The 12725-nt window shown below is 34.9% G+C and overlaps 1 protein-coding gene across 2 annotated transcripts; it reads right to left on the bottom strand.

The window, feature by feature from the left end:
* Window position 1: 1 nt before the first annotated feature.
* On the bottom strand, window positions 2-4197 carry Rpl22l1 (ribosomal protein L22 like 1). Of its 2 annotated transcripts, none has more exons than XM_046422937.2 (4): window positions 4106-4197; window positions 2398-2490; window positions 2119-2240; window positions 2-253 (listed from the first exon to the last, which is right to left on the bottom strand). In XM_046422937.2, exons 1-4 carry the CDS (start codon window positions 4112-4114, stop codon window positions 109-111), a joined length of 369 nt encoding a protein of 122 aa, XP_046278893.1. In that variant the 5' UTR covers window positions 4115-4197; the 3' UTR covers window positions 2-108. The 2 variants fall into 2 exon arrangements, with proteins under 2 accessions (XP_046278893.1, XP_046278894.1); XM_046422938.1 differs by having other exon boundaries at window positions 2398-2487; window positions 4106-4152.
* Between the last annotated feature and the right edge of the window lie 8528 nt (window positions 4198-12725).

Here is a 12725-nt window from a genome sequence, read left to right on the forward strand (position 1 = left end):
ATTTGAGAACAAATTTTTTATTCAATGATAGTCCATATTTAGATGTTTCTTTTTCATGTACACTTCATTTGTTTTATTAAAAAGTAAAGCCCTAAAAAGGGAGACCAGTTAGTCCTCAGACTCTGATCCATCTTCATCTTGACTAATCTGGAAATAACGAAGTTCATAAGTCTCCTTGTCAGATGCAACCACACGAAGCCAATCACGAAGATTGTTCTTCTTAAGGTATTTCTTAGTAAGATATTTCAAATACCTTTAAAATAAAAAACAAAAATCTCATTAAGAAAATCCTTGTTATGAAAAGGCTTAAGACATCCTTTGGCATATTCATCTTTTGTATTCCTAGTTCCTCCAAAAATTGTCCTTTCATTAACATAAAGCACTGTGTAAGGTTGCTTGGGATACAATCAGTAGTTCATGCCCTATGAAACTCTGCTCCCATCTCCCTAAAGTAAATTTTCTTTACATTGGAAGCAAATATGTAAGATTGCAATGGTAGCTTCCTTTTCATTGTTATACTACCACAACCAATGAAGCACTATACAATTTCCCTCTTCAAATACATCATTTACATGTATTTCATGTTCCCTTCACCACTACAATCACTCTCCACCCCTTACCCTAAAATTCAACCTTGGATCAGCTGGCTGCAACCTGTCAAAAATCCATTTACAATTTCAAGGTTTTTTGTTTTGTTTTGGTAGCAGAGATTGAACCCAGGGACTCGAGCCACATTCCCAGCCCTTTTTCATATTTTCCTTAGAAACACGTTCTTGCCATTTTATCTAGAGCTCAGGGAGTAAGTAGCTGAGGCTAGTTTTGATCCTCCTGCCTCAGCCTCCCAAACTGCTGGGATTACAAGTGCATGCCACCTCACCCAACAAGTTCAAGGTTTTTGAGAATCTTTCACCTAGCATCTATGTAGGCTTTTATAAAAAACAAAAAGCTCTTGGCATGGTCTAAATTTCTTCATTGCAGCCATTCCCTTTCATTACACTATATAACAATTCAAACTACCAAACATTCTTCCTAAGCTTTACTACTCTTTGCTAATGCTGCTCCTTCTTTTGGAATATCTCATTTGTACACAGGCCAACATTCTATGAAAATTTTTTGTGCTTACTCAAGCTCATATATACTAATTACAGAATTACACCTTGTAATTATCTGGGAGTCTACAAGGTCCTTAAGGACAATGTGACTACATTTTCAGATTAGCTCAAAACCTCAGCTGACATGCATGGCCACCATTTTAGTCCAAGTGACCACTAGCTCTTTCCTCAACACCAAGTTCACCAACCCACTCCTTTTTAGCCACAATGACCAATGGCTTCCCAATACAGATCAAAACCCAAAACCCTTTCTATGGCTTAACCCTATATTCTAGACCCACCAGCTTCTATTTATTTATTTATTTTGTGGTGCTGGGGATTGAACCCAGGGCCTTGCAAGCACTCTACCAAACTGAGCTATATCCCTAGCCCTCAGCCTCCTCATCATTACTTAAATCTGCCAGACTTCTCTCACTCTGCCTTTAACAATTCCCTTATGTGCAAGGATAGCTCATTCCTGCATTTCATTTGGGTGAGGTGTTTTATGATCACCTGATTCAAAAACATCATCTTTCCACTCTTAGGGTCATTGTTAAGTCACTCATCCCTATGATAATGTTGTCTGATAGTGTTTAATATTTGTGGAATACACAAGAATGAAAATTGGTAGCAAGATGTTAAAAATTGAGATTTTGCCTTTGACTGGATGCCTCTACTATATAAGCCAAAACCTTGATGAGAAAAGGTTATCACTGGTAAACTGGGACATTTCTTCCAAGTACATATTAGACATATTTCTTATTAGATATTCACTGTAATTCACTGTACAAAGAACCTTGGATATGAGTTGACTATATCTAGCATTAGTTAATGACAAAACACTGCAAATAACTGGCACTCAGAAACTAATATACTTTTTATTCATATAGCTCTTTAAGATCAAAATATTTTTCATATTATCTTGCTATCATCAACATTTATTCTTCATTAGGAACAGAATTCTAGGATTACATAATCTATAAAACACTTCACAAACTACATTAAAATTTGCAAAACAAGTACCAACCTCTTAGAGAACTGTTTCTCAGAAACAACTGTGATTTTATTCTTGAAGCGTTCAATGTGAACAACATTCCCGAGATTTCCAGTTTTCCCATTGACTTTAACCTTCTCCCTCAGAAATTGTTCCTATTTTAAAACAGAGAAAATGCAAAACTAGGGAAGAAAACCCTAGATATTCACTAGGGAAGGTACCCTAGGAATAGAGCTCAGGTTAATGTCAAATACTGCATATTTAAATTGTTATCAATAACTATACCATCAGAACAAGTAAAACAATACCTACAAAATTTCCAGAATCAAAAATCCCATCTTCTACAGGATGAGTAAGGTCCAAATTAAACTTCCAAGTGGTCCTCTTAGGCTTCTTGTCTTTCTGCTACGAAATTTAACAAAATCATGATGCTACATGACAATTTATTCAGTTCATAATAAAACGTCAAGATTTTTACTAATACAGTATGTTCAGTACACTTTAGGTTATCTATAGAAATGGTGCAAAATTCTAAATTGTTTAATAGCGTTTTTTCCAACAAGACTGTGAAGATGGGCATGCTCCTTGTTTAAATCAATGTTTGTGAATTTCGACAGAATTTTCCCTTTTTGCTAGACATCTCATAAGCACAAAACAGAAAACTGTGACACATGGTAAACTATTTTCTTCATTAGAATGACTCCAAAGAATCCAATTTTGACTGTAGCTGAAAAAGGTGAAGGAGTGTCTACTTCCTATTCCAACTTACAGCTAAAACGCCCACCTGATAATGATTTGAACCTTTAACGAAGTTCAACTGTTCAAATGGTCAAGAAAAGACTTTATGAGCTTTCCTTATTTTTCAGACACCTCATATTCATATTTAAACTACCAGTGTTTACTACAAAAACAAGCACTGGTTTACTGCTAACCTCCCACAGGTAGTTCACCCACTAGCCCTAGCTCAGTTAAAAGCCAGAGAATTCCACCCACCAATTATAACGTTTTATTACTGAAAATGTGGAAAAGAAGATGCAGAGAGGGGGAACCTTTATTTGGTGGTTCTTTAATTGTAATAAATCAAGACCACATAAGCAAAACATGGCTAACAAAATACACCCAATAAAAGCAAATAATAAATAAATAAACAAAATTAACATAGAATGTCCTATCCAAATTAGATCCACTCAGATGGATATCAAATATTATCATCAGTCTGCTTTTTCAGGAAGCCTGGTAACTTGTGCTCCATCCCGAATATGTAAAACTTCGAATCCGGATTAGTGGGTGCTGGGGCTGACTTATTCTTGGCCAAATAACTAACATTCCTATTAAGGCAAATAACTTGGGAAATGCATATAATTTCTGTACAACCTAACAATTAACTTACAGCTCCTCTGGGCATTATTCAGTTCTATCTAACCTAGCATTTTTTCGTAACAATTTGTGTTAAACTCCCAATACAGACATTAACTAGTCAATATTCTTTAGGACAATTTAACATCTTGTCTTCTTATTAATGTTTTAAATTTGAAGAACAATTTTTTTTTAATATTGCTGGAGCGTCATCACTTAACTTTTTCAAAAACTGCTTGGAGAAACTTCCTCCCTAAACTACTTCTAAAGTTTTCGGAAACATTGGCCGCCGCAGCTCCTTCAGGCAGAAACAGCCGCCAGACCTGCCCGATCACCCACCTCTCCCCTTCCTGGGGCAAACTGGCCACAGCGTCACCAGAGTCAGCCAAGACATGGTCCAGACGCCGTCCCAGCTCCTGGTCGTGCCTCCCTCCTCCCGGCATTTTAAGCCACTTCCCGGCCCTGGTACAGCTCCACCTCCAGCAGACCGCATGGCAGCCATGGGCGTCTCAAGAACCAACTAGGTAGCGTTGGTGTTTTTGATAGTGTTCCCGACCCGGTGTATTTCTTCCCTCCTTCGATCTCCAATGAGATGTCCCCACCAGCCAGAAGTTAAGAACCTTCCACACCGCCAAACACTCTCACCAAGACCCGCCGTACTCACCGGCGCCATCTTGACAGCCAGCAGCGTGATCGGAGAGAGAGGGAGGGCCGCGCGACACCTATTTATACCCAGACGCTGCGTCACACGCCAAGAACGTAAAATCACCGCCTCCCGGAACAGGACGTAGGGAGGAGCGCGGAGGCCAGTAACCTAGGAAACCGTAGCTGTGGCCCCAGGCGAGAGGCCTCTGTTGGCGTCAGGTATTCTGCGAGCGCCTTCCAGCGGTCGTGGTCGAAATGTTCTCGGCTTTTGGCTCCTAAGGAATTCCTAGAAGCCCACAGACCACGGGGATTTCTGCAATTAACCTGTGGTTACTCCCAGATGAAATCACACAAGGAATGCTGGAGTCATCGTTCCACGAATCACCTGGACCTTCTGTGCAGTCAGGGCAAGGCAATGTTTCGGGTTGATTAGGGATCGTCTCTCATATTGCAGTTATAAGACTTCGCGGAAAAGTTATTTGTATTTTGTCTGTGAGCTGTTTTCTAAATGACTGTTGAGGGAAATCCGTGCTTCGGGGAACCAAAATAAACTTGGTTCTCGGAGGGAAAATCTAATGGGAAAAACGCGTGGTATCTACTTCTTGTTTGAACATTGGGTGTAAATTATTCTGTTTTATTCTGGTTTCTAGAGGTAACTCCAGGTCTACTATCTTTCATCTAAAATGCTTCCCAGTTAATATTCAATGAATATCTGGTGGGGACTATCAATTTGTACAAGGCACATAAGGGTGGAGGTACCTTGATGATAAAGGGAAAAAACAGTTTTTGATTTTTGTAAGATTCTAACTGATATTAGATCAGAAAAGTGGTATGCCTCTCAGTATTTAACAGCCATACCTTTTTTGTGGAGATGAAGCTATTATACCTTTAGGCAGGGATAAGAGTGGAATGGAATTTTGTTGTTAATTTAGAAAATGACCCTAGAAAATGATAATTGTGTTTGTCCTTTATACCAGCAATTAGTTATAGTGGAAACTATGCTTTAATAAAGCATGCAGAGACTGACTAGAAGAAATTCCTAGGAAAAAATTCCATTTCAACAAGAATTTTTAGTTGTTAATCTCAAGAACCACAGTAATTTCATTTCTTTTCCAAACATTAAAGGAAGGGGGGACAAATGCATTTTCTTCTCAGTGGCTGCCTAAGCTGCAGAGCAAAAATGATCCTTGCATTATTGGATATTTTTTTAAAAATCATTAATTAATGTGTGTATGATTTTATTTTACTTTGACAGCTTTCTATGTCATGACAATAAACTCCTTAAAAATGATTAAGCCATTTGCACAAAGGGGATGTAAAAAACCAATATGTGTCAAAATAATTAATTAGAAATATGATCGGGGGAATTGTTTTCTTTTAATTAGGAAAAAGAAAAGCTAAGAAAAATATTAACCAGAAATGAACAGATGGGAAGACTAAATGTTGTAAATAACTCAGTTCTTTTCAAACTGTGGAATTTTTTCCACATGGTATGTATTAACAGCAACATAATCAACATCTCAGTTATTTTTTATTTTGAAAGAAGACTCTAAAACAGATGTAACAATGTATGGAAAGATCCAAAAATGAAGTGGCCTTTCCAGATATTTGAATACAAGGTACAGATATACTTCTAATATAAACTTCAGTCATTGAATCTACATGATACTAAGAGCCCAAATAAACAGATTAGTTTTAAAAAATACAGAAGGACCATATAATAGACTACATTGTTAGAAAATCCCTCAATATGTAGCTACCTTTAAGAAATGGCTAAATAGTTTTATAAATAACATTTAATGTATAATAAGCTGGTAGAAAAATAAAAGAATATTTTGGAGGTTAAAATGGCAAGCCATGCTTATTTGTATTTGGAGTTTGAATTAACTCTACCCAAATAGCATGAAAAAGGTTCAAACTAAAAATCTAGTAATGTGTGCTTGGATTGTTAGTTCCAGGCAGAGGTAAACACAAATGCTTTCTGGAGAAATACAGTTTTAAATCCAGGCACAAAGAATTCTCTGAGAGGAACTTGTAGAAATATGAGCTAACCATTTGTTTGTTTTTTAAATCACAAAAACATAGGAAAACTATATATATATGGAAATACTTACATATTTCCTTAATATGTAATTAAATAATAGCTATACACTAATTATATGGTATTATATACTTTGTTAATAACTTTTTTGAGTATGTTTTAAATGCATCCAGAAAATTTTCTGAAAGAACACAAATCAAATATTCACGAATGAGGACCTCCCATTTGATAACTGTTTTACGCAGTGTTCTCTAGAGAAACACAACTGGGAATTGGCTTACATGATTATGAAGGCCAAGAAATCCTCCACCATCTTTTGTATGCTTGCAGACAATGAGAAAACACTAGTGGTGGAATTCTGTTTGATTCCAAAAGTCCAAGAACCAGGAACTCCTATGTCCAAGGGCAGTAGAGGACAAATGTCCCAGTTCAGGGAGAGAGACCATGTGCCCTTCCTCCATTTTTTTGCTTTATCTTGGTCCTCAATGGACTGAAGTGAGGTCTATTTACATTTGTGTTATTCTTCCCTACTCGGTCTACTGACTCAAATGTTGATCTCTTCCATGAATAAAAATCAACTCCCAAACACTATTAAAATCAGACCCATAGAGACTGTGTATATTGAAACTATAGGATACAAAATATAAAATAAACATTTTTAATATTTTAAGAGCTAAAAGTATTCAAAATATATGGAAACCTAAGACAATATTTGCCAGCATTTTAAAAACAACTGAGCAACAAAGAACTTCTAGTAATTAAAGGTAGAAAAACTAAAATTAGAAGTAATTGAGTTAAACAGGAGAGTAGACATAGTTGAAGGGAAAACTAATGAATGGGGGCATTTACTTAGACTACAACCTAGAAAATGAAAGAAAAAAAGCAGGGCATGGTGGTGCATTCCTATAGTCCCAGCTACTAGTGGGACTGAGGCAGGAAGATCTCTTAAGAGATCTTAAGTTTGAGACCAACCTCAGCAACATAACAACATATTGAGATTATGTTTTGATAAATAAAAAATAAAACAAGAAATGAAAATTAAAGAAAAGTATAAAAGGTAGACTAAGAAGACAAGGATATTCAAGTAAATTTGTTCCAGTTATGTCAACTGGGAGATCTAGAAGGACATAGTAGAGATAATGGAGGGGGAAAGTGATAACTACATAGATAGGTAATGGCTGAATTATCAAACCCAGAAAGCCAAGTGAACCACAAGTGGGATAACTTTAGAAACATTTTAGTGAAATTTCAAAACACAAAGGCAAAAATTTATTTCAAAAGAACCCAGAGAGGGAAAAGACTAAATATCCACTAAAGGAATTATACCAATAACTGACTTCACTTCCACAGCCATGAAAGTCAACAACAAGGGAATACTATCTTCCTGGAGCTTCTAAGTATAAGCTATCTTTCATGAATAAAGAGGCATTTATGACATCTTCAGACCATAAAACTGACTTTGCCACTAACTGATCCTTAGGAAAGAATTCTGAATGATATACTTCAGGAGAAGGAAAATAATCCTAGAAAGAAGGCCCAGATGCCACAAGAAATGGTAAACAAAGAAAATGACTAATTTGTGAGTAAATCTAAATATTAGCGATGTTTACAATAATAATTATATCTGCTCTATGGGCTTAGGGTGCTGTTTCTGTTCTGTCTTGAACTTGATAATGTTTATATTATCAAGTATGTTTTGTGAAAACTCATTAAGCTGTAAATTATGATCTGCCATTTTTCTACATGTTACATTTCAATAAGTCATAAATTTTACTGTATGCCAAAATATGGCAAAATAAATGAAATAAGAAATGCCTAGAAAATACGACTTTTCATCAGCATTAAAAGAGAATAAAGTTATGGCATTTGCAGCTAAATGGATGGAGTAGGAGAATATCATGTTAAGCAAAGTAAGCCAATCCCCCCAAAACCAAAGGCTAAATGTTCTCTCTGATAAGTGGACGCTGATCCATATGGGGGGGGGGGGCATGGGAGAAATGGAAGAACTTTGGGCAAAGGGGGGGGAGGGGGAGGGAACATGGGGACAGGAAAGATGATGAAAGGACATGGGCATCATTACCCTAGGTACATGTATGACTGCGATGTTATGGTCTTGTACAGCAAAAAAATGAAAAGTGCTGCAATTGTGTACAATGAAAAAAACTTCAGAATTTACAGAAGAAGAAACAGGATGTCTGGAGATTTCTATATCTTTTAAATGAATTAACTTTTGGTTGTTGGTATTGGGAGTTGAAACCAGGCATGCTCTACCACCGAGTTCCACTCTCAGTACTACCCCCGTCGTTTTTAATTTTGAGACAGGGTTTTGCTGAGTTTCCCAGACTGGACTTGAATTTATAATCTTCCTGCCTCACCCTCCTCAGTTGCTAGGATTACAGCACTTATTTTCATTCACCATCATACCTGGCAGAAATGAATTAAGTTTTTAATTAAAACCTTTCTATAAGAAAAATGAACGATAGCTTGATTAGTGAATTTTGTCAAGCAACTGAGAAATATATCAGCTTTATGACCAAATTCCTATTCTGTTTACCTTTTATTCCAATTCAGGGGAGCATTTACCCAGTTTCCTGTTCTTCATTGAAAAATGGCTGCTCTTAGGGTGTTAGCTCCCTTCCACTTCGATATTGTGAACCCCTGTGAGTGTTGGTAGGAAGGTTCCCACAAATGACCCATGCCTCTTTTCAGAGAAGCCCTGGGGTAGAAGTGAAAAATGTGTAGGGAGATGCTATCAAGTTTCATCTGCATAAACCTGGTTGCTACTGCTTCTCTTAAGTAAACAGTTCAGAAGTACATTCCATAGGGCTTCATGGAAGATCCCTGTCAGGATTAAGCCTCTGTTTTTGCTAGCACATTATATTTGCTTCAGCTCCCTCCCAGTTCTTCTCAGTTCCTTACTTCTTCCACCTGGGATTATTTCCTAAATTGATCAACTGCATAGAGCCAATAGGCAATGAGACCAATTTTACATAAACTCAGATAACAGAAAATTAGACACACCTAAATCATTTTATTAGGTCAACATAACCTTGACACTAAAAGCTAAAGGACAAGGACATTTCAAGACAGGAAAATTGTTACATTCAATACACACACCATAATCACAGATAAATTACTAGCAAACCACACCCAGCAATGTATCATGTATGAGACTGGGCAATCATGTTATTTTTAGTTGATAGTATTATATCTGTACAAAATTTAAAAGAATCTACAGATAAATGATCAGAATTAGTTTGTGAATTTATTAATATTCCTGGATGCAAAGTTTATGTACTAAAACCAATTACATATCTATTAATCAGCAATAAATTAGAAAATGGAATTAAGAAAGTATCATTTCCAGTAGCATAAAATTTATAAAATACCTAAGAAAAAGGTAATAAAAGATGTGAAAGATCTATGTATATAGTTGCTTAAAAAATGCTAACATTTAGTCAAACAGCACTCTGGAGTTATCTGTATATCTTATATATCCCTATATAACTATATGTTATCTTATATATCCCTATATAACTATATGTTATATATAGTTATCTTATATATCCCTATATAACTATATGTCATCCATGTATGTGTATAAATATGTATGTACACACACATATATACATGCATATATGTATATGTTTACATACATATATATGTATACACACACACACATGAGATATATGGGGGAGTGGACTAAAGAATTCCCAAGTCAGTAGAAGGATGCTCAATGCTGACAAATTGGAAGCCCAATATACTAAAGATGTCAGTTTTCCCAGATTGACTTGTAGATTCAATGTGATCTTAGAATAAAATGGGAGGACTCTCTGTGTTTAGACTAAGATACCATAATTAAAACTGTGAAATATTGTTTCAAGGCTAGACATAGAGACAAATGGAATAGAGAGCTCTGAAACATAAACACACACCTATATATGTCTGCCACTTATGGCAAAATGGTGGAGAGAAGACAATCTAAAACCCTCATTACTTTTCTAATATATACATTGTATAGATCAATGTACATGTGAAAAAACATAAACCTTGTGGTCAACATAAAACTTTAAAAATCTACACTAGTATTTTGTACTAGAAAGATTAAAGGTATGTTTATGAATGTTTATATGTTTGTGAATGTTTATAAACAAGCCACAAACATTTATCTATGAAAGTATCAAAAGTATGTATTTTGAACCATGAAAAAAATACTGTGACATGCAGACAAAAAGGACTCTGAATAAAGTTATCTGTCATGGTCTATTTGTATTTCATACATCTGCTTTTCGTGAAGCTCTGAATCTGTTCCTGGACTCATGCATCAAAGTTTGCTACAGGAGCAGAAGATCCACGGTATTCTGTAGTGTTCTCTTTTGGAAGGCTCCAGCTCTATTAATAGCACAAAGGATCACACTGTAATATAGAAAGTCGACAATGTCTACATCTCTGAAATTTAATTATTAAAACCCATCCTATTTGTTAGAAGCTGATTCATAAAAGAAAAAAGATATCTAAATTTCCCTTTTCTTGATAGTATGCTGCTCTCTTTTACCTAAATGTATCCAGGGAAATACAATGTTGGTAGTAAAATTTTCTGGGAGTCAGGATAGGATTTATGTAGCTCTTTTTTTGTCCTTGTTTATATATTTATTCCCTTTTTATTGTATCCTCTTAAAAACATTCTTAGACCTGCATCTGTACTAATTTAGGTTTATAGAACTATTCAATTTTTGTATTCATTGATGTCTTGTAGAATTCTTTGGTAGTTTTGATAGAGCCCTTATGTTTTGTGACTTCAAGATATTCTGAAGTCATATGTATTGTGTTCCATCTTTTGTAATTAGCCCTTTGTTCAGTATCCTTCTCTCATTTTTCTGTTTTGTAATCTTTCTCTGTCATAAACATTAAAACTTTTTAAATTCTCAAAAAAAAATTTCCCTTTTCTTGAACAAAAGTTTCCATTCATCAGTTATCATCAATTAAGCATTGTAAAAATAATAGGGTTTGTATGTGTAGCAAAAATATCACTTCATTTCTTTCCATGCTGTGGGTCACAAAGTGTCACCTGTTGAGCATCATTGCATTATCTCTGGAAAAATGTATTCAAATGTTGTTGTAATGCAAACATCACTTGTGGAAACAAACTGCACAACTTTGGCAAAGTATGGGCTGCAGTCCTTCCATGCAAACAAGATTTAGAGAGCAAACACATTAGTATTCAGAGAGAGAAATGATAAATTGGGAAAATGGATAGGTAAAAAAGTCTGAATAAAGGTATTATGTGGGTATTCTTGAACTATTTTTGTAAGCTTTGGCAAGATTTAATTATTTCTAAATAAAAAGATTTTTTTAAACTGAAAACATATGTATAGTACATCAGTTTTCTTAAATTTATGTTATTGGAAGGAGATAGACATGATATATAACTACACACACACATGCATAGGCTTGAATGCCCCAAAACATTAAATAGCTGTTTCTGAGCAGATGGAATTTTAGATATTTTCATGCATTACCTTTTTTGCTTCTTAAATTTTCTTTCACAGTCATTTCTTTTCACATTAAGAAGATAATTTTAATTAAAAATTTTCTCAAAGCATTATTTAAAGTAGTCAAAATGGAAATAATCTAAATATCCAATGGGAAAATGATTAAATAAGTGGAAAACAAGTAGTAATAAAATTAAGCAATGAAAAATATATTTGATCTCATTTTAAAGGTTAATTAAGCAATAAAATGGTACTTATTATCTTAAATAATCATCTTGATTCAGTATTCAGAATTCAAGTAGCATTATATAATAAAAAATTTTACCTAGCTGAAACTGCAATTAGTTAAAAATAATAAGAACATATAACTTACATCTTTTTAAATACACATCAAGAGAAAAGATGCATGGAAGGAAGCATCAACTTTTTAATCACAGTTTTTAATGTTCTCTAATAAAATTAATAAAGAAAGAGCAAGCAGCAGTTACTTAGCCTGGTCCCCTTAGCTTTCATTAATGAGTATAACAAAGAGACATGCATACATAGAATCAAGACTTTAAAAGTAATATTCTTCAGTAGTAGTAAGTTTGTTCTCAGTATCCCATTATTCACACAGAAGGGCTACAACCCATCATTTGCATGTTAATTTTATATTCTGCTACCTTACTGAATAATTTTAATATTAGAGTTAACTTTATTGATTATCTGGGACTTTCAGGCAAACTATCAGATCATCTGGAAACAAAAACTAGTTTTATTTTACCTTTATACTTCTAATGTGTCTAATTGTTTTCTATTTCCAATTGCCCTGCCAATACTTTCAAAAGAGTGTTATACTGGCCAAAATAGTGGGCTTTCATGCCTGGTTCTTGACCTTAGCAAGAATGCATTTAGCATTTCTCCATTAAGTCAAAGGCTAGTGTTTGGAGTTTGCAACTTAGCAAGATCCTGTCTCAAAATAAAAAAAAAATAAAAAGGGCTGAGCATGTGGCTTAGTGATTAAGTGCCCCTGAAGGTCAATCCCTGGTGAGAGAGAAAAAAAGAGAGAGATAGGTATTGATTTCCTAGTGCATTAATATATTTCTTATGATAGTGAATTAATCAAT

Source organism: Marmota monax, unplaced genomic scaffold, assembly GCF_021218885.2.
Source record: "Marmota monax isolate L192 unplaced genomic scaffold, Marmota_monax_Labrador192_F-V1.1 WCK01_AAM20220418_F8-fsc00110, whole genome shotgun sequence".
In the NCBI taxonomy this organism is placed as follows: Eukaryota; Metazoa; Chordata; class Mammalia; order Rodentia; family Sciuridae; genus Marmota; species Marmota monax.

What these genes read in the sequence shown, in the direction of transcription:
- Rpl22l1 (XM_046422937.2), bottom strand. An exon ending in TTTTTGATTCTGGAAATTTT is followed by an intron (nt 2,241 to 2,397) that starts GTAGGTATTGTT and finishes GTTTTAAAATAG; the next exon opens with GAACAATTTCTGAGGGAGAA. An exon ending in GAGAAACAGTTCTCTAAGAG is followed by an intron (nt 254 to 2,118) that starts GTTGGTACTTGT and finishes TTTATTTTAAAG; the next exon opens with GTATTTGAAATATCTTACTA.